At 41.0% G+C, this 26,312-nt stretch overlaps 1 protein-coding gene and 2 pseudogenes across 1 annotated transcript in view; 2 read left to right on the top strand and 1 right to left on the bottom strand.

Moving 5' to 3' along the window:
- Positions 1–25,712, top strand: part of SAMHD1 (SAM and HD domain containing deoxynucleoside triphosphate triphosphohydrolase 1) — a 65,509-nt gene extending 39,797 nt beyond the window's left edge. Inside the window, 5 exon segments of the mRNA XM_023754496.1 lie at positions 6,984–7,120; positions 7,990–8,085; positions 18,355–18,459; positions 19,280–19,417; positions 23,640–25,712. Coding sequence (XP_023610264.1) covers positions 6,984–7,120; positions 7,990–8,085; positions 18,355–18,459; positions 19,280–19,417; positions 23,640–23,765 — 602 coding nt within the window. The 3' untranslated portion in view covers positions 23,766–25,712.
- Positions 1,690–3,280, bottom strand: LOC102434607 (annotated as a pseudogene).
- Positions 8,108–11,019, top strand: LOC102428061 (annotated as a pseudogene).
- Positions 25,713–26,312: the final 600 nt, after the last annotated feature.

The raw sequence follows: 26,312 nt of genomic DNA, 5'->3' as shown, positions 1-26,312 counted from the left end.
CTGCCTGAGGCACAGGCAAGCCTTGGATGGCGGCTGCCCAGCCGCCCAGGGCTGGCCCGAGGCACAGGCAAGCCTCGGATGGTAGCTTCCCAGCCGCCCAGGGCTGTCCGAGGCTCAGGTAACCAGGGCCAGCCAAGGCTTGTGCTGCCAGAAGTGGCAGCAGCAGAGGTGTGATGGGGCATCGCCTTCCCCTGATCACCGGGCTGCCTCCTACCCCTGAGGGCTCCCAGACTGTGAGAGGAGGCAAGCCAGGCTGAGGTACCTCCCCTCCAGTGCATGAATTTTCATGCACTGGGCCTCGAGTGTTGAACAAGAGTAATGAAAGCGGACATCTTTGTCTTGTTCCTGTTCTTAAGGGAAATGCTTTTAGTTTTTGCCCATTGAGTGTTATGTTGGCTGTAGGTTTATCATATATGGCCTTTATTATGTTGAAGTATGATCCCTCTATTTTCACTTTACTGAGAGTTTTTGTCAAAAAAGGGTGCTGGATTTTGTCAAATGCTTTTTTTTGCATCATGGGGTTTTTATCTTTCAATTTGATGTATCACATTTATTGATTTGCAACTATTGTACCAGCCTTGCATTTCTGGAATAAATGGTGTATGATCTTTTTAATATGTTGCTGGATTTGATTTGCTAATATTTTGTTGAGGATTTTAGCATCTGTGTTCATCAGGGATATTGGCTTATAATTTTCTTTCTTTGTAGTGTCTTTATCTGGTTTTAGAATTAGGATAATGCTGGCTTTGTAAAAAGAGCTTGGAGAAATGTTCCTTCCTCATGAATTTTTTGTAATAATTTGAGGAGGATAGGTGTTAGTTCTTCCCTGAATGTTTGGTAAAATTTACTTCTAAATCCATCCAGTCCAGGACTTTTGTTTGCTGGGAGTTTTTTAATTACTGCTTCTATTTCATCAGTTGTTATTGGCCTACTCAGGTTTTCTGATTCTTCCTGATTGAGTTTTAGAAGATCATATGTTTCTAGGAATTTGTCCATTTTGCCCAGGTTGTCCAGTTTGTTGGCATATAGTTGTTCATAGTATTTTCTTATAATTCTTTGTATTTCTGTGGTGTCCATTGTTTTATGGCCTCTTTCTTTTCTGATTTTATTTATTTGGGTCCTCTGTCTCTGTTTCTTGATGAGTCTGGCTGGGGTTTATCAATCTTGTTTATCTTTTCAAAGAACAAGCTCTTAGATTTATTTATCTTTTGTACTTTTTTTTTTACTTAAAAATAAATATCTAATAATAATGTAACCATAATTATAATCTTTATATCTTTAAACTGCCTTTGTCAAAATTCTTTCCATCATTTTCAGATTATGTCTGTAAAAACTGTACATTGTACTTCTTTTTACAAGTGGGATTTTAGCCATTGTACAATATTTTAACATTAATTTAAAACATTTATCTTAATTAACGTATTCTTATGTAAACAAAACCTCAGATTTTCATTTTCTTCTGACTCTGCAAAAGAATGCTGTATACATACTTTTCAGATAAAAGAGGCTAAAATAATATGATTGGAAGGGAGTTAAAGAGAAAAAAGACACAGAGAGACAGAGCTAATAAACCAGCTAAGATGGAACAACTCACCAGGTCTCCAGAGACACCGCTGAGGGGTCTATAAACCAGCAAATACCACCTGCCTATTATCTAGCTTAGAAAGGTGCACACCTTTGACAGTGACAGAATTTAAGTCCAGCATGGCACTTTCAGAAAATGGCATCAAAGGTTGGACTATAAATCTTTCTTATTCTCAAGTCACTGGACATTTAAGAGCAAAGATATTGAGGGCTCTTTCTCTCCTTTTCTTCTTCCTTGTAACAGATGTATGATTCATGGCTTGTCCTTTAGTGGTGTCCATTTTCATCTTAACACTTTTTCTTTGCTTCTGCTTTCTGACAGTTTTGCTAACTTTCGTAGCTGCAGAGATGTTAGGACAAGTACTACGTTTGTGATTTAATTCACCGCAAATGAAGCAGCCATCTTTAGGGCCCTCACAAGAATGACAGGGAAGAGCACAGTGATTGCAAATGCTACAGTGGTTCCAGGAAGGCTTTACACACTTTTTGCAGAGAAATCAATGGTTCCATTTCCTGCCATCCTTGGATGTGCATGAATTACAGTGCTCACAGTGTGGATTCTCTAGAAAAACATATCGTTGACACAGAGGGCAAAACCTATACCCATCTTCCACAGGAAGGATTATTTTGTTGGGTTGAATATTGGTGAAAATACGCACAGGTGACTTTCCGACCTGTCTTTCCATGTTTATGAAGTGCATGATTATCATAATCTACCTGATGATCCAGCATGTGAAAGCTTGGAAAAAGCTGACAAATTCGGGATTCAAAAAAAACAGGGAAAAATCCAGAAAATAGGTAGTTCTTTGTGATTGTTATCTTGACTTTGACCTTTTTTCCACATAGCAATTAATTTCTTGAATATAACAGCCAGAGGTTCAACGAAGCCACCAAAAGGAGGGTCTGTCACCATAATGACTCCTTCACCTTTATCTTCCTGTAAAAAATGTTCTGCATACTTCAAAGGCAGCCTCTCCATCAAAGAAGTGATGGTTAAACATGTTACAATGGCAAAAGCTATCTTCCATATAAAACTGCGAATACCGAAAATCAATATCCAATAAAAGACTTTTAATGTTAGGCTTCTTGTCACCTGATGCTTTCAACCAGATCAGCTCATGCAACCTCAGTGTTCCAACACACAACACTCTTCTGAACCCAAGGGTAGAAAGTAGGTCTATCAAGAACTGACAGCTCCTATCAGCAAACAAATACTGCGCATTTGTCTTCTTGTTTTCCAACGGAGAAAGGAGCTGACTGGGCCTTTTTAACTGGGTGACAGAAATATCACCCATGACCTGGGGCTCATGATGCTTCTCCTAGTCATCTGGCAGGAGCAACTGCTGACACCTTTGACAAAACTTTCTCTGACACAATGGCAACTCAATGAACTTCAAATACCTTTGCACACACTGCATTCGGGAGAGAGGAGGCTGACATCTTTGGTTATGAGCTTCTTGGCCAGCACATCTAGCACCTGACAACTTTTCATCTTCCCATTGAAAAAAATTACAATCTTTTCTATCTCGACAGGCCGAGCAGGCATAAAACCTCCGTGTGTCTTCTTTCCCTTGGCTCACCTTTACAAGCAAAAGAGTGGGTCTGTGAGGGCACCATGGGGCGGGGATGGTGGGGATGGGGATGGCAGATTGGAGGAAAGCACCACCTCCACTCCTGAGCTGCCCGGGCTGCTCATGCTCCCCTCTCCCTCCCCGGCCCCCAGTCTGTCCCTGAGGGTCACCATCTTCCCACCACCATCCCAAGAGCCTCATTCTGTACTGTTTTGTTTTGTTTTGTTTTAGTCTCTATGTCATTTATTTCTGCTCTGATCTTTTTTATTTCCTTCCTTCTACTTCCTCTGGGCTTTTCTTGCTATTCTCTTTCTAATTCATTTAGTTGTAGGGTTAGATAATTTATTAGTCCTTTTTCTTGTTTCTTGAGGTGGGCCTGTAGTGCTCTCGGGACTGCTTTCACTGTGTCCTGTAGGTTTTAGGTGGTTGTGTATTCATTTTCATTTGTTTCTAGGAAGTTTTTAATTTCTTGCTTGATCTCATTGGTAACCCATTCATTGTTTAATAATATGCTATTTAGCCTCCATGTATTTGAGTGTTTTTTTTTTAAATTGTAGTTAATTTCTAACTTCATGCCATTGTGATCCGAGAAGATGCTTGGTATTATATCAATCTTGTTAAATTTGTATAGACTTGTTTTGTGCCCTAATATGTGGTTTATCTTTGAGAATGTTTCATGTGCACTTGAGAAGAATGTATATTCTGTTACTTTGGAGTGAAATGTTCTATAAATATTGGTTAGACCTACTTTGTCATTTAAGGCCTCTGTTTCATTGTTAACTTTTTGTCTGGAAGATTTAACCAGTAATGTCAGTGGGGTGTTAAAGTCCCCTGCTGTTATTGTATTGCTGTCAATCTCTCCTTTAAAGTCCATCAAGATTTTTTTATATACTTGGGTGCTCCTATATTGGGTGCATATGTGTTTACAATCCCTTTAATATTATGAAGTGGTCTTCTTTGTCTCCTATTATGGCCTTTGTTTTGAAGTCTGTTTTGTCAGATATGAGTATTGCTACCCTACCTTTTTTCCCTTTCCATTTGCATGGAATATATATTTTCCATCCCTTCACTCTCAGTCTATGTTTATCTTTTGTTCTGAGGTGGGTCTCTTGTAGATAGCATATATATGGGTCATGACTTCTTATCTATTCAGTCACCCTATGTCTTTTGATTGAAGCATTTAATCCATTTACATTTAAGGTTATTATTCATAGGTATTTATTTATTGCCATTTTATTTTCTTTATGCCTGTCATCCTCTGTCTCTCCTTTTCTTCAAAAATATATTTTTATTGATTTTAGAGAGGAAGGGAGAAGGAGAGAGATAGAAACATCAATCCCTTTAATATTATGTTTCTCATCACATCAATGATGAGAAACAATCATTGATTACATGCCCCCTGCACGCCCCCTACTGGGGATGAAGCCTGCAACCCCGGCATGTGCCCTGACTGGGAATCGGAACTATGACCTCCTGGTTCATAGCTCGATGCCCAACCACTGAGAAACGCTGGCCGGGCCTTTTCTTTTTCTTAAAGCAGTCCCATTAACATTTCTTGCATTGCTGGTTTGGTGATAATGTACTCCCTAAACTTTTTTTTGTCTGGAAAGTTGTTTTTTTTTACAGAGAGGTTAGAAGCATTGATGAGAAAGAAACACCGATCAGTTGCCTCCTGCATGCCCCCTACTGGGGATCGCGCCCACAACCAAGGTACATGCCCTTGATTGGAATCAAACCCGGGACCCTTCAGTCTGCAGGTCAACGTTCAATCCACTGAGCAAAACGGTTAGGGCTGTCTGGAAAGCTTTTTATTTCACCTTCAATTTTAAATGATAAATTTACTGGATACAGTAGTCTTGGATTTGGGCCCTTGTTTTTCATTACTTTGAGTACTTTATGCCACTTCCTTCTGTCCTGAAGTGTTTCTGTTGAGAAGTCAGCTGACATTCTAATGGGGAACTCCTTTGTAGGTAATTTTCTGTCTCTCTCTTGATGCCTTTAAGATTCTTTATCATTAACGTTTGCCATTTTAATCATGATGTGTCTTAAGTATGGGTCTCTTTGGGTTCATTTTGATTGGGACTTCCTGTGCCTCCTGAATTTGTGTGACATTTTCCTTCACCAGGTTGGGGAAGTTTTCTGTCATTATTTCTTTAAACAGGTTCTCTGTTCCTTGCTCACCCTCATCCTCTTCTGGTATTACTATAATGCAATGTTGTTATGTTTCATGTTGTTCCAGAGCTCTCTTAAGCTATCTTTTTCTATTTGCTGCTCTAATTAGGTATTTCTACCTTGTCTTCCAGTCACTTCATGCAACCATCTGCTTTATCCAGTCTACTTTTATTACCTTCCAGTGTGTTCTTGATGTCAGATATATCATTTTTCATTTCTTTCTGGTTCTTGTTCATGGCCTCTGTTTTCCTTTTCATGCTGTTGTGACTTGCACTAAGTTTCTTAAACATCTTTATAGCCATTGCTTTGAATTCTATGTCTGACAGGTTGCTTGTCTCCATTTCATTTACTTCTTTTTCTAGAGCTTCCTTCTTTTTTCTCATTTAGGGGTTGTTTCTTTGTCTCCCCATTTTAGCTGTCTCTTTGTATTTGTTTCTTTGTATTAGGTAGATCTGTTATGCATCCCAGTCTTTGTGGGATGGCCTTATGTAGAAAGTGTCATGATGGGTCCAAGAGGTTGCTGATTTGATTCCATCAGGGCACATGCCCACGTTTTTGGCTCCATCCCTAGTGGGGGGCATGTAGGAGGCAGCCGGTCAATGATGTTTCTCTCTCTTTTTTAATGATTTTTTAAAATATTATTTTTATTGATTTCAGAGAAGAAGGGAGAGGGAGTGAGAGAAACATCATTGATGAGAGAGAATCGTTGATTGGCTGCCTCCTGCACACCCCCCACTGGGGGATTGAGCTCGCAACCCAGGCATGTGCCCTTGACCAGAATAGAACCTGGCACCCTTCAGTCCGCAGGCTGACTCTCTATCCACTGAGCCAAACTGGCTAGGGCAGATGATGTTTCTCTCTTATCGATGTTTTGATCTCTCCCTTCCTCTCTCTCTAAAAATCAATAAAAACATTGTTTTAAAAGTTGTAATAAAAAGAAACTACCTTCTACTTTTATCATGGGATAGAACTTTTAAAAATTTTATTAAAGAAATTTACATCACTTAGCTTTAACAATTGTCAACATAACAATTTTGCTTCATCCCTTCACTCCCATCAAACACTGGACCATTTTGAAGCAGATTTCAGACATAATTTTGTAATTCCTTAAGTATCATTCTTTTTAAACAAAACATAACAAATTAATATAACCCTATGTACACATAACCCAGCCTCAAATCATCAACTCCAGTGCAGTCTTGTTTCATAACTACCCTTTCCTACTCACTAGATTACCTTGAAGCAAATTCAAGACATTGACGAGAATGTTTTTACAAAGGTTTTTTTCATTTAAGTCTTAAAAATATTTTTTCCCCTGGCCCATGTGGCTCAGTGGATGAGCATTGGTCTATGAACCAGGAGGTCAGAGTTCAATTCCTGATTGGGGCACATGCCCAGGTTGCGGGCTTGATCCCCAGTAGGGGACATGCAGGAGGCAGCAATCAATGATTCTCGTCATTGATATTTCTCTTCCTCTCCCTTCCTCTTTGAAATCAATAAAAATATTTAAAAAGATGTTTTTACATTGTTATAATCATAGTGTGCCTACACTTCTAAACTGCTCAAAATCACTTCAGAGGTACAGCAAGATATGAGTCTATAAATCTTGTGTGTTTTTTTCATTTTAATGTAACTGAAATTTCATCAAATTGGCAGATAACATTTTTCTGGAGATTTTACACTCTGCTGATCCCAAATTGGCTGCTGCACGAGAGATTTTAGAAAAAATTCAACGCCGTAATCTATATAAGTATGTGGGTCAGACTCAGCCAAACAAAAGGAGAATTACAAAGGTAAGTTGAGTTGTCAAGCCTCTTCCCATTAGTGAAAGGTCCTCTTTCCTCCATGAGGAAAACCATTAACCTATCACAATACCATGATTCTGTTCTTAAGCCCTTTACATTTATTCTCATTTAATCTCATTTACATCAACACTGTTCTTAGGTCTGTCCTGTAGATGAAGAAACTGAGGCTTGGGAAGAGATTAAATAACTTGCCTATGGAAGCACAGGTAGTGAGTCAGGATTCAAAGCCAAGTCTAATTTACTCTGTCATCCTGTAAGTGAAAGGAACCCTCAAAATAAGGAATCTCCATGAGCTTCACTGAAACTCTAAGGACCTGCTACTACTTTACTTCTTTCACAGTTTCTCCCCAATGGCACATGCCTATCTTTTTTAGTTTATATATCTATTTTCCTCTCCTGCATGTTGAAGACTTTGCTTTTCACCAAAAAATGAATAACAAGAACCATGATAACCACACCCTGCTTTTAATACTTCCTTGGGTGCCTCTGGTTTTTCTAATAGGTTAATGCCAGATTTTTTTTAATGTGAAAATCCTGTTATAAAAATTACTACGATTTGATTAAAGGATGGTATAAGCATATTTATAATGTTTCCTGCATGATCCAAATTAGTAGATAATTAGACAAAAAGGGTCCTTACATAGCACTATTTTGTAATACACTATTTTCTGTAAGTTTAGTTAGAGATGGGAAAATTATGACTGAAAGAAGGAAAGTATAGAACCGTGTTGTCCAATTCACTAGGCACTGGTCACATGGTGCTAAAATGCCATTTTCAAAGAGAGAAACTATTCATGGCACAAGGACTTAATGGTGAAGAACTGGAGTTCTAACATGGGGAGTCTTGTCTTTTCTAGGAAGACAGTGAAAAGTTTCGAGAAGAACTTGCCAAGGCCAAACCTGATGTAATTACTCTAGAAGTTGAACTGCAGGCTGAAGATTTTATAGTGGATGTAAGTAGTTCACCTGATAATATGCTAAATAAAGAATTTTTTAAAAGAATAAAGATCCTCCTCTCCCCATTAAACGCAGGGGGCAGCCGTTCTGATCAGGTCTTTGTAAGCCATGCATACACTCAAGCAACCATGTCTAAGGGACCTGCAGTTGGTATTGATTTTGGCATCACCTACTCTTGTAGGGGTGTCTTCCAGCACAGAAAATTGGAAATAATTGCCAATGATCAAGGAAACCAACCACCCCACATTATGTTGCCTTTATTGACACCAAATGATCAGTGATGCTGCGAAGAATTAAGTTGCAATGAATCCTACCAACACAGTTTTTGATGTCAACCCCTGATTGGATGTAGATTTGATGATGCTGTTGTCCAATCTGATATGAAACATTGGCCCTTCATGGTGGAGAATGATGCTGGCAGGCCCAAGGTCCAAGTAGAATACAGGAGAGAGACAAAAAGTTTCTATCCAGAAGATGAAGGAAATCTCGGAAGCCTACCTTGGGAAGACTGTTACCTATGCTGTTGTTATAGTACCTGCTTAATTCAATGACTCTCTGAATCAGGCTACCAATGGTGCTTGAACTATTGCTGGTCTCAATGTACTTAGAATCATCAATGAGCCAACTGCCACTGCTATTGTTTGTAGCTTAGACAGAAAGGTTGGAGCTGAAAGAAACACGCTGATCTTAAAATTGGGAGGTGGCACTTTCGATGTGTCAATTCTTACAATTAAACATGGAATCTTTGAGGTAAAATCTACAGCTGGGGACACCCACTTAGGTGGAGAAGACTTGACAACTGAATGGTCAGCCACTTCATTGAACAGTTCAAGTGCAAGCATAAGAAGGCTATCAGTGAGAACAAGGGGGCTTTCTGTCGCCTTCGTACTGCTTGGGAACGTGCTAAGCATACTCTCTTCCAGCACCCAGGCCAGTATCGAGATTGATTCACTTTATGAAGGAATCAACTCCTATATCTCTATCATCCATGTCCAATTTGAACACTTGAATACTGACCTTCTTCACAGCACCCTAGACCCTGTAGAGAAAGCCCTTCAGGATGCCAAGCTTGACAAGTCCCAGATCCGTGATATTGTCCTGGTGGATGATTTTACCCATATTCCCAAGATTCAGAAACTCCTACAGGACTTCTTCAGTAGAAAAGAGTTGAATAAGAGCATCAACCCCGATGAGGCTGGTGCTTATGGTGTAACTATCTAGGCAGCCATCCTCTCTGGAGACAATCTGAAAATGTTCAAGCTTTACTGCTGTTGGATGTCATTCCTTTTTCCCTTGGCATTGAGACTGCTGGTGGAGTCATGACCTCATCAAGCACAATATTACCATTCCTACCAAGCAGACATAGACCTTCACTATCTACTCTGACAACCAGCCTGGTGTGCTCATTCAGGTTTATGAAGGTGAGTGTGCCGTGATCAAGGATAACAACTTGCTTAGCAAGTTTGAACTCAGACATACCTCCTGCACCTCATCGTGTTCCTCAGATTGAAGTCACTTTTGAGATATATATATATTTTTTACTTTTTTTATTTTATTTTATTTTTTTGCAGAGAGGAAGTAGAGGGATGGAGAGTTGGAAACATCGATGAGAGAGAAACATCGATGAGCTGCCTCCTGCACACCTTCTACTGGGAATGTGCCCACAACCAAGGTATATGCCCTTGACCTGAACTCAGACATACCTCCTGCACCTCATCGTGTTCCTCAGATTGAAGTCACTTAGGCATTGATATTTTTTTTAAAGTACATTTTTAAAATTGATTTCAGAGGAAGGGAGAGGGAGAAAGATAGAAAGTTGGAAACATCGATGAGAGAGAAACATCGATGAGCTGCCTCCTGCACACCTTCTACTGGGAATGTGCCCACAACCAAGGTATATGCCCTTGACCGGAATAGAACCTGGGACTCTTGAGTCCGCAGGCCGACGCTCTATCCACTGAGCCAAACTGGTTAGGCATTGATATTTTTTTTAAAGTACATTTTTAAAATTGATTTCAGAGGAAGGGAGAGGGAGAAAGATAGAAACATCAATGATGAGAGAAAAATCATTGATTGGCTGCCTCCTTGCTATGGCTTAGGCAGAAAGGTTGGAGCTGAAAGAAACATGCTGATCTTTAAATTGAGAGGTGGCACTTTCAATGTGTCAATTCTCAAAATTGAAAATGGAATCTTTGAGATCAGATCTACAACTGGGGACATCCAGTTAGGTAGAGATGGAGCCCATAACCTGGGCATGTGTCCTGATCAGGAATCAAACTGTGACCTCCTGGTTCATAGGTTGACGCTCAACCACTGAGCCAAACCAGTTGGGCTACTTTTGATATCGATGCCAATGGCATCCTCAGTGTCTCTGCTGTGAATAAGAGTGCAGGAAAAGAGAACAAGATTACCACCACTAATGACAAGGGTTGTCTGAGCAAGGAAGACAATGAGCGCATGGTCCAGGAAGCTGAGAAGTACAAAGCTGAAGATGAGAAGCAGCAGGACAAAGTGTCTTCCAAGATTTCACTTGAAACCTATTCATTCAACAATAAAATAACTGTTGAAGATGAAAAAATTTCAAGGCAAGATCAATGTTGAGGACAAACAGAAGATTCTTGACAAGTGCAATGAAATCATCAAATGGCTTGATAAGAACCAAACTGCAGAAATGGAAGAATTTGAACATTAGCAGAAATTATTGGAAAAAGTCTGCAACCCCGTCATTACCAACTTGTACCAGAGTGCAGGAGGCCTGCCAGGAGGAATGCCTAGGGGCTTCCCTGGGGTGGAGTCTTTCCACGTGTGGTGCCTCCTCTGGGTCCACCATTGAAACAGTTGATTAAGCCAACCTTGAGCATAGATTTAGCATTGTTCCACACAAAATATGGAAGGGCCCTAATTTGTAGCAAATTCTATAGCAGTTTAAAAGTTGAGATGCTATATAGTAAGTAACTGGGCATTCTTTTTTCTTTTTTAAAGATACAACTTTATTTTTTAAAAATTTTATATATTTTGTTAATTTTCACCTGAGGATACTTTTCCATTGATTTTTAGAGAGAGTGGGAGCGCGAGAGACAGAGAGAGAGAGAAACATCAGTGTGAGAGAGACATATCAGTTGGTTGTCTCCAGCACGCACCCTGACCAGGGCCAGGGATTGAACCTGCAACGGAGGCACGTGCCCTTGACCGGAATCAAACCCGGGACCCTTCGGTTTGCAGGCCAACACTCTATCCTCTGAGCCAAACCAGCTAGGGCTGTTGTCAATATTGTAATTGTTAATGTAATTATAGTCAGGTGATTAGTAGAACATTGTAATAAAGGGTGTCCCAAAATTCACACAAGAAGTAATTTTGATAGAAAACACAGGTTTATAATTAAAAATTGTACATTTTTTTTATTGATTCATAAAGTATACAGTATAGGGTTATGTATGGAATAGCTATTGGGTAAATGGCCTCCACGGCTTTGCTGGCACATATGCACTCTTCTGTTGAAATTTTCCATGACCGTTTTGCATAAATGTGGCTGAATTTCGATGAGGCTCGTTTTCATCTTGATGGCTTGGTTAATCGACAAAATTGTCGCATTTGGGGTTCAGAAAATCCACGAGTGATTGTTGAGAAACAAATGCATCCACAACGTGTCACTGTTTGGTGCGGATTTTGGGCTGGAGGCATCATCGGACCATTCTTCTTTGAAAATGTGGCTGCTCAGGCAATAACAGTTAATGGTGCTCACTATTGTGACATGATAATCCAGTTTTTTGTGCCTAAATTGCAAAATATGGATGTGGACAACATGTGGTTTCAACAAGATGGTGCCACATGCCATACAGCCCGAGAAACAATTCAATTACTACATGAGTCATTTCCTGGTCGTGTAATTTCCCATTTTGGTGATCAGAATTGGCCACCCAGATCATGCGTATGTACCAGCAAAGCCGTGGAGGCCATTTACCCGATATGCTATTCCATACATAACCCTATACTGTATACTTTATGAATCAATAAAAAAATGTACAATTTTTAATTATAAACCTGTGTTTTCTATCAAAATTACTTCTTGCATGAATTTTGGGACACCCTTTATATTGATTTTTTAATGTTTCTTGATCACGAAAGTAGTACATGCTAATTAATTTTAGAAATTGTCTACACACACAAAGGAAAAAGGTAAGACTTTCTTACTCCTATTTTCATAGAAACTATAGTGTCTTGTATCCTATGAGAATACCAAATGGCTTACTCATATTTTCTTCTGTTTCTCATAGGAAATCCTTTTCAGAGTTCAGCTCCTTTGAAATCTCGGGACTCTCTTCCCTATGTATTTTTTTCATAAGGCTCTCATTTGTTATTTTCTTGTTGACACATCTTTGAGTGAAGGGCGATCTCTCCATAACTATTCTTTGCCAAGAAATATGAGTGAATTGCCCTTGGATCCACTCTTTGTTCACTTGGCTGCATGATGAAGTGCCTCAGATTTGCAGATCAGGCTGCAGTTTCCTGTTTCATTAGATGAGGTTCCACCAGAATAAAGGGATCTCACATCCTGACTTCCTGAGACTCTGACAGACTTTACTCTCCAGAATGTTTTCCTGACTCTCACGTGTCTGCCCTTGCCCTCAGTGCTTTACTGGGGAGACTATCACCCTCAACACAGTGCACTACTCATAGTCACTCCCTGACCTCCCATCTGTTTTTTTCTCTCAAAGTGCAATCTCCTAATGAATGTACAATCACTGGTTCCTAAAGAGGCCATGCATAGGAGATGACATACACATGGCCAGTGTTTGTTTTGTTGTTGTTAATCCTCGCTTGAGGTTAATTTTCCCATTGATTTCTAGAGAGAGTAGGAGGGCGGGAGTGGGGGGAGAGAGAGAACATCGATGTGAGAGTGAAACATCAATCAATTGCCTCCCACACACACCCCAACACCAGGGATCAAATCTGCAACCTGGGTATGTGCCCTGACCAGGAGTCGAATTGGTGACCTTTCAGTGCATGGGACAACGTTCAACCATCTGAGCCACACCTAACATCAGGGCTCACATCAGCCTCTTGACTGAATAGCTCTTTGCCTTAGTTGTAGCCTAGCTGTCCCCTGAGAACCTGGTTTTCCTGTAGTTTGTTTAGGAGAACACATTCCTCAGGGTCAGGAGACCTTCCTGTTCATCAGTCCTCATGTTCTCTAATACCTACCATTCAAGACCCTAGCATCCCTGGTCAGTTTTTCTCAGTGGTTGGAGCGTCGGCCCACGGACTGAAGAGTTATAGGTTTGATTCTGGTCAGGGCATGGACCTCAGTTGCAGGCTCAATCCCCAGCCCTGGTCAAGATGTGTGTGGGAGGCAACCAATCAATGTGGTTCTCTCACATCAATATTTCTCTCTCTCCCCCCACCCTCCTTTCCACTCTCTCTAAAAATCAATGGGAAAACATATCCTCTAGTGAGGATTACAATATATATATATATATATATCTCCTATGCAAGATCCCTGTTCCTCTGAGACTAACATCCTCAAACCACTTACTGTCCTTTTGTTGAGGATTTTGGCATGATTTAAAGTCTTTGTGTCTATTCCAGTTCCTGCCATTATCCTTAATGACTTTATAGTCCATATGGCCAACCAACTCTGATCTCTTCATCCTCATCCTCAGTGACCTCATTCATTCCACCTCAGCCAGCACTCTCAGCATATTACACTCTGAACCTTATCAACATTTGAAAATACCCTCCCTCTAAAAATCATTCATTTCAGCCTTCCTTCTCTGTCCGCAAACCCCATTCTGTGTGCTTGTTCCTAGCTCATCAGGACCTCCGGTTTATTCTCTCCTTACTTCTAGCTTGTCAATGACCTGTTTTTATCTTCCAGTCTAACTCATATTTTGTGATCCATTAATTCAGTCATTTTCTGCTATTACCCTCAACTCCCTTGCCTGTCTTTGCATCTAATTGACAGTTCATGGTCACCAACCTTAGCTAGGCCCCCTGAACTTTCTGGCAGGCTTCAGTTTCCATAATGACTTTCAAATCATCTTCACTCCTCTAAGACCTCCAACCCTGCTCCTCAACCCCAACTGTATTACCCTCAGTGACTAACCCCACCGTGGCTCTTATTTCAGATATAAAATATAGGCCATTAGGTAGGAACTCCCTCAACCCACATCACCATATAAGCAAGCCTGCCTCCATCTGCAGCTGTGTTCAGCCTTCCCTCTGGTCCTGTGGGAAATGTTTTCTCTTCCTATAAAAAGTAATCTTAATTGTGATCTAGACCAGGGCTGTCCATTAGAAATATATATATTTCAGAAAGGGGGTGGGGGAGAGAGAAACATCAATGATGGGAGAGAATCATTGATCGGCTGTCTCCTGCATGCCCCCTACTGGGTATTGAGTCTGCAACCTGGGCATGTGTCCTTGACCAGAATCAAACCCTGGACCCTTCAGTCCACAGGCCGATGCTTTGTCCACTGAGCCAAACCTGCTAGGGCCAATAGAACTTTCGATGATAGAAATGTTCTGTATCTCTACTGTCCATTTTGGTAGTCACTAGCCACACATGGCTACCGAACATTTGAAACTGAAGAACTAAATGTTTTATTGTATTCGATATTAATGATTTGAAATCTAAAAAGTCGTGTGGCTCGTGGCTACCACATCGGGTAGTGCAACCATAGGGCCATTTGTCTCAGCACTTCTGTGGAACCTTATGGAATTGATTCTCTCCTCTCTTTCGGACTTTCCCATTAGCAGTTAAACAGACTTTTATCTTAAGAAAATAAGCATCACACTCTAGTTGTCTCCCATTACCTTTCCTAGATACCTTATTTCTCTCTTGCATCTTCTTTATTATTATATATTTTTTAATTTTTAAAGAAGTCTTGATGTGGCTTCTTCTACATATTCTTACTTATAGGACTTCTGTTCAGCTAGACTTCAGGCAGTTCCCAAAGGTGGTGGTTCTATAGTTGTAATTTTAAAGTTGTCATGAGAGGAGGCGAGACAGTGTTTACCTACTCTGCCATCTTGACTAGAAGCCTCTCCTGTCTCCTAACAGCCTTAACTTCTAAAGAGTTGTTGTTTTTTTCATTGCTTATTTACTTGCAAACCTTTTTCTTTCTCCATCACTATACTAAAATTACTCTCACCAAGATCACCAATGGCTTCAATGTAACTAAACCCAGCAGATAGTTTCAGTCCTCTGCCCTGGAGCTGTTTCTTTTCTGCCTGGCATTCCTTTTCTTTTTTTTTTTAATCTTTATTGTTCAGATTATTACAGTTGTTCCTCTTTTTTCCCTCCATAGCTCCCCTCCACCTGGTTCCCACCCCACCCTCTGCCCTTACCTCCCCACATTGTCCTCATCCATAGGTGTACAATTTTTGTCCAGTCTCTTCCGCACCCCCCCATACCCCTTTCCCCCCCGAGAATTGTCAGTCCACTCCCTTTCTATGCCCCTGATTCTATTATATTCACCGGTTTATTCTGTTCATCACATTTTTTATTCACTTGATTTTTAGATTCACTTGTTGATATGTATTTGTTGTTCATAATTTTTATCTTTACCTTTTTCTTCTTCTTCCTCTTCTTAAAGAATACCTTTCAGCATTTCATATAATACTGGTTTGGTGGTGATGAACTCCTTTAGCTTTTTCTTATCTGTGAAGCTCTTTATCTGACCTTCAATTCTGAATGATAGCTTTGCTGGGTAAAGTAATCTTGGTTGTAGGTTCTTGCTGTTCATCACTTTGAATATTTCTTGCCATTCCCTTCAGGCCCGAATAGTTTCTGTTGAGAAATCAGCTGAAAATCGTATGGGTACTCCCTTGTAGGTAACTAACTGTTTTTCTCTTGCTGCTTTTAAGATTCTCTCTTTGTCTTTTGCTCTTGGCATTTTAATTATGATGTGTCTTGGTGTGGTCCTCTTTGGATTCCTCTTGTTTGGGGTTCTCTGTGCTTCCTGGACTTGTAAGTCTATTTCTTTCACCAGGTAGGGGAAGTTTTCTGTCATTTCTTCAAATAGGTTTTCAATATCTTGCTCTCTCTCTTCTTCTGGCACCCCCATAATTCTGATGTTGGCTCACTTGAAGTTGTCCCAGAGGCTCCTAACACTATCTTCATATTTTTGGATTCTTTTTTCTTTTTGCTTTTCCAGTTGGGTGTTTTTTACTTCTTCGTACTTCAAATCTTTGACTTGATTCTTGCAATCCTCTAGTCTTCTGTTGGATCTCTGTATAATATTCTTTATTTCAGTCAGTGTATGCTTAATTTCTAATTGGTCCTTTTTCATATCCTCGAGGGTCTCACTAGACTTATTGAGGGTCTTACTAAATTTATTGGCAGTTTCTAGGAAATTCTTGAAAAACCTTATAACCATAGTTTTGAACTCTATATCCAGTAGTTTGCTTTCCTCCATTTCTGTCATTTGTGACCTGTTTCTTTGTCTCCGCATTTTGGCTGCTTCCCTGTGTTGATAGAGTGGCTTTCTGTGCTAGGTATCCTATAGGGCCCAGTGGCTCAGCCTCCCCAATTACCTGAGGTGGACACTGTTGATGCACCCCTTTGTGGGCTTTGTGCACAGTCTTGTTGTAGTTAAGCCTTGATTGTTGTAGGTATCACTGGGAGGAATTAACCTCCAGGCCATTGGCTGTGAGAATCAGCTGTCTATGGTGGGAGAACTTCTGTACTGGAGACACCTTTATGGGGCAAGACTTGTTTCAATGTGGCTTTGGTGCTCACTGATTCTGCCCGCTGAGTGTGTCCCTTATGGATCTGAGGAGTTGTAATCTGGATGGTCCCACTCTGACCACTGGAGACACTGGCACTTGGATCTCTAAGGAGGTGCTAATTTAGCCTCTGCCTGAGGCTACCCAGCAGGAGTTACAGAGAGATCTGCAGATTCCTCTTCTTTGTTTGGGATTTGGCGGTGCCCAGATGAGGCCCAGCTATGAAGCAATGGAAGCTGTTGTGGGGCCTTGGGCCTTCTTTTGGATGTTCTGGGTCTCTCTGACCCAGCTGCAGTTTGTTAGGTAATTTTAGATTGCAAAGGGCCAGGGCATTCATATGCAAAAGCCTCTGCGCACAGTTTGGGTGGGGCAGGGACTCAGGGAATCAACAGGGCAGAGCAAACAGCTGCTCCTCAGCTCTGCCCTAAGAGGCCCCGGGTCTCAGTGTCCCTCGGTAATCGCTGCAAGCACCTCTGAGAGAAGGCCGCCCTCTAGTTCCGCCCGATGCCAGACAGTCCAGTTTCTCCCCGTATGAGTCTGGGTCCCCAGAGACTCGCCCGGAACTGGAATTCAGAGCAGTCGGGAGCATGTGCCTCCCTTCCGATTGAAAAAGACAACCGAGTCCTCAGTTGCCAGCCCTTTCCGTGCATGCCTCCATACCTCTGCACTTTACTTTTGCACCTCCTCTGAGTCTCAGTGTGCTTTTCTCTTTCCTTCTAGTTGTAGAATTTCCACTCAGGCAACCTTCCTGTGGTTTTGGCTGATGTCCGTTTTGTCTTTTAGTTGTATTTTCGAAGTGGTTGTGCAAGGCAGCAATTTCAGGTGTTTACCTATGCCACCATCTTGGTTTCTCCCTGCCTGACATTCTTGTCTTTTCTACCTAGGCCTGGTTAATTCCTTTTCTCTTAGTTATTCACTAGTCATTCTCTGGTTACAAACTTTCATGGACCATTTGTTTCTCTTTGGTAGCTCTTATAACAAATGAAGTTATATAATTACTTTGGTAATCATTTGTTGAGCCTCAGTCTAAGCCACATAGTCCAGGGGACTGGGATCATATCAAGTTTCTTTATTATTATCTCTAGTGCAGGGGTGGGCAAACTTTTTGACTCGAGGGCCACAATGGGTTCTTAAACTGGACCGGAGGGCCGGAACAAAAGCATGGATGGAGTGTTTGTGTGAACTAATATAAATTCAAAGTAAACATCATTACATAAAAGGGTACGGTCTTTTTTTTTTTTTTTTTTTTAGGCCGTAGTTTGCCCACGGCTGCTCTAGTGCCTACCACAGTGTCTATCACATAGTAGGTATTGACTTTACACCCTACTTACATTGAAGGCACAAATACCCCACAACCACCCAGATTTCAAGAACAAATCCCTATGGGTCATATACCATTTTTATTCCACAATGAGCCAGTTTACCAGTGCTCTTCTGAACTTTCAGAAAGCTCTGCTCCATTTGTTGTGATGCCCCTACAACCCTGAATTAAATTTTCATTAAATATGTGTGACCATTTATTTCTTGCTTTTATTGAGGTTATCAACATGGATTATGGAATGGAAGACAAAAATCCTATTGATAATGTTCACTTCTATTGTAAGGCTGACCTCAACCAAGCATTCAAGATTAGTCAAGAACAGGTAACTACTTAGGTTAAAACAAAACAAAACAAAACACTGTAGTGGCAAATCGTTATAGTAAATTTGCATTTTACGTGCAGGTTAAGTCCTAAAATCATTCTATACAGTAAAAAAAAAAAAATCAAATAAGCTTATCTTTTTTATTTTTATTTTTTTAGAATAGGCTTATCTTTAAAATTAAAGGTGTGCCTGATTTTATGTAAACTAGATCATCATAACAGCTAGTTTTTTCTGTTTCCTGAACCTAGATAAAAGTACTGTTTTTGGTTTAAAGGCTAGGTTTTAGATCTGCTGGTAAGGGAGTGTTATATGGCTGAAATCATGTAGGTTAAATGTGCTTATTTGCCTGTCTTCTGTATGAGAGTCTGTAATCCACATACAATTATATAATACAAACCTTTAGTCTCTTATTAATTGACATAGAGTTGTAGGGCATTTAAAAAATAGGTTTTTATTTATTCTTAGAGAGAGAGGAAGGGTGAGAGATAGAGAGAGAGAAACATCAATGAGAGAGGAACATCATCATTGGTCAGCTGCCTTCTGCACGGAGCCCACAATCCGGGCATGTGCCCTGACTGGGAATTGAACCCATGACCTCTCAGTTCCTGGATTGACACTCAACTGCTGAGCTACATTGGCCGGACTGTAGGGCATTTTTTAATGACAACTACCATTAGTTCTTTTCTTTGGATTATAATTAGGGTAATATAGCAAAGCAATGTGGTGCTTTTAATATAACATCAAGAATGGAACTTAGGAACAGCTGATCTCTCTTCATAGTGTGAATTCAAGGTGACAGTGAAATCTTTTCTTTAAAAAGGCTTCACAGCTTTTGCCAAAACAATTTAAGGAGCAGCTAATTCGAGTATATTGTAAGAAGACGGATAAAAAGAGTGTGCATGCTGCACAACAATATTTTGTTCATTGGTGCACAAAAAAAGATTTCACCAAACCGCAGGTAGGTGGCTTATTACTCATTACTTTGCACAGTTTTTTTTTTTTTTTTTTTTTTTTTAAATATATTTTATTGATTTTTTACAGAGAGGAAGGGAGAGAGATAGAGAGTTAGAAACATCGATGAGAGAGAAACATCGACCAGCTGCCTCCTGCACATCTCCTACTGGGGATGTGCCCGCAACCCAGGTACATGCCCTTGACCGGAATCGAACCCGGGACCTTTCAGTCCACAGGCCGACGCTCTATCCACTGAGCCAAACCGGTTTCGGCATGCACAGTTTTTTAAAATACTATTTTTATTGATTTTAGAGAGGAAGGGAGAGGGAGAGAGGTTAGAAACATCAATGATGAGAATCATTGATCAGCTGCCTCCTACATGCCCTCCACTGGGAATGGAACCCTGACCTCCTGGTTCATAGGTCAACCACTGAGCCACACCAGCTGGGCACAATATTTTATATTTAAGTAAAGACAAAAGGGATCCTTATGTCCCTCTGGAAAGTTCTCATTTAAATTATAGTCATTTTGGTTATGGTTTTGAAAAAAAAAAAGTTTTCCACTTTAAGCTTTTCTTTTAAAATGTCTGAATCTATGTCAATCTATAGGTTTTCTTCCTATACCAGTTGTGAGTGGGTACTCTGTTTATCATTATTGTCTTAATAAATGTTTAAAATGGTGAGCATGTTATTAGTACTTTGTAATGTTCTTACCAGTTGTTTCTTGCAGTCCTTTTAGTGACCCTGGGAGTGAGTCATAGTGTCCTCATCTTTCAGAGGGGGTTACAAACACTGAGTAGTTAACTTGCTTAAGTACACATACAACTGATAATAAGTTTTCTGACTTCTTATTTGAAACCCAGTTCTCTAAAATAAGAGTGTGGAGAGGAAGTAGAACCAAGCTGTGGTTGCCAATCCTGTAGAGAATGTTGTCAAAATTATCTTTCATTGACATACACATAGTAGGTGCCTGGCACAGAGAAAGTGACCAATCTATATTTGTTGACTGAATGAATATAATTAGCAGGCAGGTGGAAAATAGCATTCTACTTCCCAGCCTAGGACTCCCTCTCACAACACCATAGCTGCCTTTTCCCTCGATGCAGTGGATCCTAAAGGAAACAAAAATGACATGGAAGAGTAGCTGAGTACATCAGTTCTTTATCAGGTGCCAGATGGAGTGGTCCAGGTGAGTTCTGTCAGGATTCAGAGTTGAGAGAGCAGACAGAAAAGCCTTCTGAAAGAGGGAGGCTTCTACTCATTCCAGAAGGCCAGTTGTGTTTGGGTGAGTTAGCAGAGAAGGGTGCACATATTTGGCAATGAGAGCATCACAAAAGGGCATGAAAGTGGAACAAGCTGAGTATGTCTGAGAGGACCATGAGGAGACCTGCTGACGGGGGTAGAAGAGTTGTAAGAAATTAAGTGGGAAGAGTGGACTAGATTATGGAGCACCTTGTATAATCAGTTAAGAAAGAAGATTTTTTTCTTATGTACAGCCAGGAGGGAATCATGGAGAGTATTCAAGTCTTACTGTGCTGCTGTAATTATTATTTACTTCTGTACTGGTCATCTCCAACTAGAGTGAGACCCATGGGAATAAGAAAGGATGTCTCTGTCTTCGGTACTATAGCATCTAAGGAACTAAATCCTATGTAATAAAAGCATAGTATGCAAATTGTCCCCTTGACCGGGAGTTTTCTGGGAGTTCAACCAGGGGGCGGGGCCAGCCAGGGGAAGGGAGGAAGGCCCAACCAGTGGTGGCGGAGGCTGTGGCAGGCAGCTGGGGGAAGAGAGGGAGTACCTGGCCGGCAGCCACTAGGGACCCTACCAGGCATGAATTTCGTGCACTGGGCCTCTAGTCATTGAATAAGGAAGAAAACTCTAGTGGCAGATGGATAGGAACTTGAAGAGACAGAAGCAAAGAGGCAAGAGGCTATTAAAGTTCAGCCATTGGGGCAATAACTATCTTAAATCTAGATACATTCACTCATTGAATGAGTACTTTTGCCAGATCCTGTGATAGGTACTAGGGATGGAACAATACCTAAGGCAGACATAGCTCCCACAGATCTCACTCTAGTTGGGGATGACAGGCACACAAATCACAATTACAGGAGTATAATTTAAGCCAGACTTGGTTGGTTGGGAAAGGCTTATTTAAAGAAGGATTTAGGCTCTGGCCGGTATGGCTTAGTTGGTTGGAATATCACCCCGTACACCAGAAGGCAACATACCCAGGTTTTGGGTTCAATCCCCAGCCTGAGCGCATATGGGAGGGCAACTGATCAATGTTTCTCATATCAATGTCTCTGTCTCCCTCCCAATCCCACCTCTTTCTATATAAATAAAATAAAATAAAGAAGGATTTAGAAGCTGAGACCTGAAGGATGGATGAGAAGGAGTCAGCTGAATTAAAGGGGGGAGGGGAGATCAGAAGATGCAAAAGAATATGGTGCATTTAGGGGAGGGGTCTAGGACATTGTGCATAGTCCTTTAAGCCATTAACAATGGGAGCCAATGTAGTGTTTTAGGCAGGAGAATGACATATTCATATTCAGGTTTGCATTTATAAAATTCACTGGAGTTGAAATTAGAATGGGTAGAAATAAGGACATTTGGTAGAAATAGAGATGGATTTGAAGACAAATAATGTTGACTTTGAGATAGATCTTCCAAATATGAGTATCATGGCAATTAAATGGCTGCTTTTCATAGCTGTATCAAGTCAGATCCAGTGTAATTCAAAACAAGAAATTTAAAATGGGGCCTTTGATACAAATTTTTGTTAGAGCTAAACCAGCAAATGGGATGGTTGAGACAACAGTAGGAAGCTCTAGGGTAGGAGGTGGGAGTTGAGGTGCTGGGGTAATCTGCAGAAGCTAGAACCACAGAAGCGTCACAGTTACTGCTGCCTGTGCCAGAGGGTTAGGGAGAGAAATACCCAGGCTTCTCTGCCCTCTTTTCAAATATGGTGTGCGGGTTTTTAATTAACATTGATTTCAGAGAGGAAGGAGAGGAAGGGAGAGAGAGAGAAACCCCAATGATGAGAGAAAATCATTGATTGGCTGCCTCCTGCACGCCCCTCATCGGGTATCGAGCCCACAACCCGGGCATGTGCCTGGACTGGGAATAGAACTGTGACCTCCTGGTTCATGGGTTGATGCTCAACCACTGAGCCATGCCGGCCGGGCTCTGCCCTCCTCTTTTGCAATCTTCCACCAGTGCTTCCCGTGGGCCAAACCTAACTGGAAGCCAATAGGTTGGGAGCTGGGAAATGGGAGTTTACAAGATCAGCCCCATAATACAGAGTGGAGCAGAGGGAAGGTGATGAGTGGATCTGAGAGCAAACAGGCGAATGAGCACAGCATTCTACCACAGACATCACTTTCCTGGTGCACGAAAGGCTGTCAAAGGTCCTGCGCTCTTATATAACCTAAAAGAATCTATTCATAAATTCAAGAATGGTTTATTTAGGATAGAGTCAGGTATTAAAACATCTTGCTTCTTACACTGTTCCTCATTTTGGGCAGAGTCTATGCTGATGAGTCTAGGTTATAGCTCTGCAGAGAAAAGTTCAAGTTCTGTAGGTACATACCTGTTCTTCCGTTTTTTTGTTAGTTTTTTTGTTTGTTTTTGTTGTTTTTGCCATCTTGTAGACCAGGGCCATGTATTGCAGAGGGAACTGGACAAAGGTCCTGACCGGGTAGCTCATATGCAAGGTTGCAGGTTTTATCCCCCGTCAGGGCACATACAAGAAGCAGCCAATGGATGCATAAATAAATGGAAGAACAAAACAATGTTTCTCTTTCATTCTTTCTCTTCTTTCTGCTCTCTAAAATCAATACATAAAATGTTAAAAAAGCGGGGGGGAGATGGGGACTAGGCAAGGGAGGAGCAGGAGTCCAGTGAAGTCTCTCTTTCTCCTGGGAAAACAGGACAGTTTGTATTCTGTGAAGGTGTATGAAGGGAGGGGGTTAAAGAACTGGGCAGTGTGCTGCTTCTGACCATTTTTGAAAAGAATAGGTCTGGTGGCTTTTGCTAAGCAAAGCTCTTATCTGCTTAGGACTTTGGTGTTTCTAATTTGACCCAAATGCAGGGTGTATATGTAATTTGGGGTTTCTCAAGAATAAGTAGGTCTGGACGTGATCAGTCTGCATGTACCCGAGACTTTCACTGAAATTTTGAAAACTGGCTTTTCTCTGTTCCTGGTATTTTTCTCTTTGACAGGATGGCGATGTTATAGCCCCACTTATAACACCTCTAAAAAAGGAATGGAATTACCCAAATTCAGCTGAGCGTCCAGCTTCTACCCACGCAAGGAGAACCCTGGACTTCGCGGGTGCCTCTAGATGAATGTCTGCAATCATTTGTTTACAAAAGTCCCTCACCCCAACACAATTAAGTAATTGAGGGAATTTGATCAGAGTGCTCCTATGCTGAACAAGTAACTTTATTTTATATTTTGAATGTATACCTATGCTGAAGCTGAACAATTTTTATTCAAAGAAACTACAAGGTAATAGGCAAATCTTGCTATGTATGCTATAAAAAAAACCTTACCTATTTTTAGTATTAATTAAAACCTTTCTCTTTTAGTAGTCTATTTTCTTAGAAAACTTTTCTGACATATGATTGTTTTTTTAAAAAAAAATTGGAAGTGATACAAGGGTACACATTGGAATTTGAAGTTGCGATTGTCATGAACAGCAAAGGTTAAAACCAACTGAAATCCTAGCCTCTGAGGAAATGTCACCTTGAGGACATCTCCCCTTAAGTGATCTAAACATTAGAGAAAGACACCTTCCCTCACCCTTTTAGCCCAGTTGGGGTAAACAGTAAGAGATGAGAACCAGGAGTGGGCTCCAACTCTTTGGTGAGAAGCCTGATTAAATTATTGAAAAAATCAGAGGACTCTGGCCTCTGAAGTGGGACATAAAATACCTTTTAGGAGACCCTACCCTCAGTGGCAGAGGGATCCCCCAAACCAGGCTGTCCTCTGGGTCAGTTGTGGCTCCAGACCCAGGCAGTTTCTTTCTCTCCTAAATACTCACTGCCCAAGTCTTGGCTATACCACTGCCCAGCCTGGAAAAGGAGCTCCCCTCTGACTTGCTCCTGCATCTCGGGAGCTGAGCAGAGGCCGTCACAGGAACCCTCCAGGGCTGCTCAGAGCTGGACTTGGTTGGTGCTGGTTCAGTGCATTTTATGGTTTCAGAGCAAAGCTGGAACTGCCTGTGCTGAGCTGAGTGATTACCCAGGGAATTCCAGGTTCCCCTTTGTAAATTGATTCCGTTACCTTTAGCTGTGGAGTGGATGCCACTGTGGTTGAGCAGTGCTCCTGTGCTGAGCAACGTGCCCATCCCACCCCCACGCACATGTCCAGTTCTACAGAAATTCACCAAGAGCAAAGTCTGGAGTTAGAGCCAAAGCCAGTGGTGGCCAGAGGATCCTGAAGATGCAAGGTAGTGAGGAATGGGAGTCATTTTTTGTGAGCCCTTCACCTCTTATGGGAGCCAGCCCTGGCTGTGGCAGGAGTGAGTGGAGGAAGGGAGGAATTCGAACACAGACCAGCAGATTATCCCAACTCTTAGGAGTGATGCCACCTCCCACTATATAACCAGGTTCTGTTGACACTAGAGTGAAAAATATTCGGAATGTCTGCCGTTCTATATAGTCTCACTCCCCCTCCTCCACCCCGATATAGATAATCAAGAGTTGACCCTAATTAATAGAATAATTAAAACCCTTTTCTCACTTCCACTGTGATACCATGTGGGTGGGGATGTGTTCACGTGGGGGCTCGAGAAGCACAGGTGAAGTCAGCCATGGTACTGGGCCATACCTGTTTTGGCCATGGTGCCTCTACAACATCCAGTGAGGAGCACTCTGTACCCAGACCCACAGTTAAGAATGTAGTTTTTCTGCTAAGATTGTTTTATTTTTACAACTCCTACCTTTAAATCATTGTGGTTTACTTTGGAATTTTGTAGTCCCAATACTGTATCATTGTCCTGATAAATAACTTAAATCTATTGCATATAAGGCAGCTGCACTTTATGCTTTTTACAATTATTTTAATGATGAGAACCATGTGTCATTTACAAGGTTAGATTTATTTTAAGGAACATCTTCACTGTTTGTATAAAAATGGAGACTTTAACAGCTTAGTCTTTGGAGTTACTGAATCTTATCACCTTGAGACTGTAAACAGAACTGCAAGTTTAAATGACTGGTTACTTAATTTGGGTAAATATTTAACACCTGCAATAAAGCTTCATAATGTATCTCCATCTTAAAACCGAAGATGTCTTCCTTAATGACTCTCACACTGTGTGCCCAGTTTTGACCCTTTTGTGCCAAGGAAACAGGTCTAGGAATTTACCCAGATAGTTTTTAGTACCTCAATGCTATGTTGGGTCTGTGAGAGAGGGGATGATATTTAACAGGATGTATGTTATTTAACTTTTCTTAATCAGTTATGGTGAACAATAGCATAATAAAGAATGTTTTCCTCTGGTAGGAGGTGGGTACAAGTATGGGAAGGGATATGGATTTTTCTTAGTTTTCTGAGCTCCTGTTGTGCCTGAAAACATATCTTCCCTCTGTTTTAAACTCCCCGAGGTTCCCATCTGCAGAGTTTTAGTTTCTTTATTAAATATGCATAGTGTTCATTTGCCGCTTTCATATCTTCCTCATGAAATTAGATTTGCAAGTACCCGGCACACAGCCCTCATTGTTCTAGAAAAAGAATGATACTACTAAAGTATTAGTTTCACTAAGCCCAGGTGTCTGTGGTTTGACAATAGTCTTTAAGTTAAAATAATTTCCAAAATATATAGAGTAGAATCCCATTTTTGTAAGATATACAAATATATCTCCATGAAAAATTATCTGGAAGGTTAT

This window comes from Myotis lucifugus, unplaced genomic scaffold, assembly GCF_000147115.1.
Source record: "Myotis lucifugus unplaced genomic scaffold, Myoluc2.0 scaffold_60, whole genome shotgun sequence".
NCBI classification, from domain to species: Eukaryota; Metazoa; Chordata; class Mammalia; order Chiroptera; family Vespertilionidae; genus Myotis; species Myotis lucifugus.
This window is presented reverse-complemented; position numbering and strand designations above follow the sequence as displayed.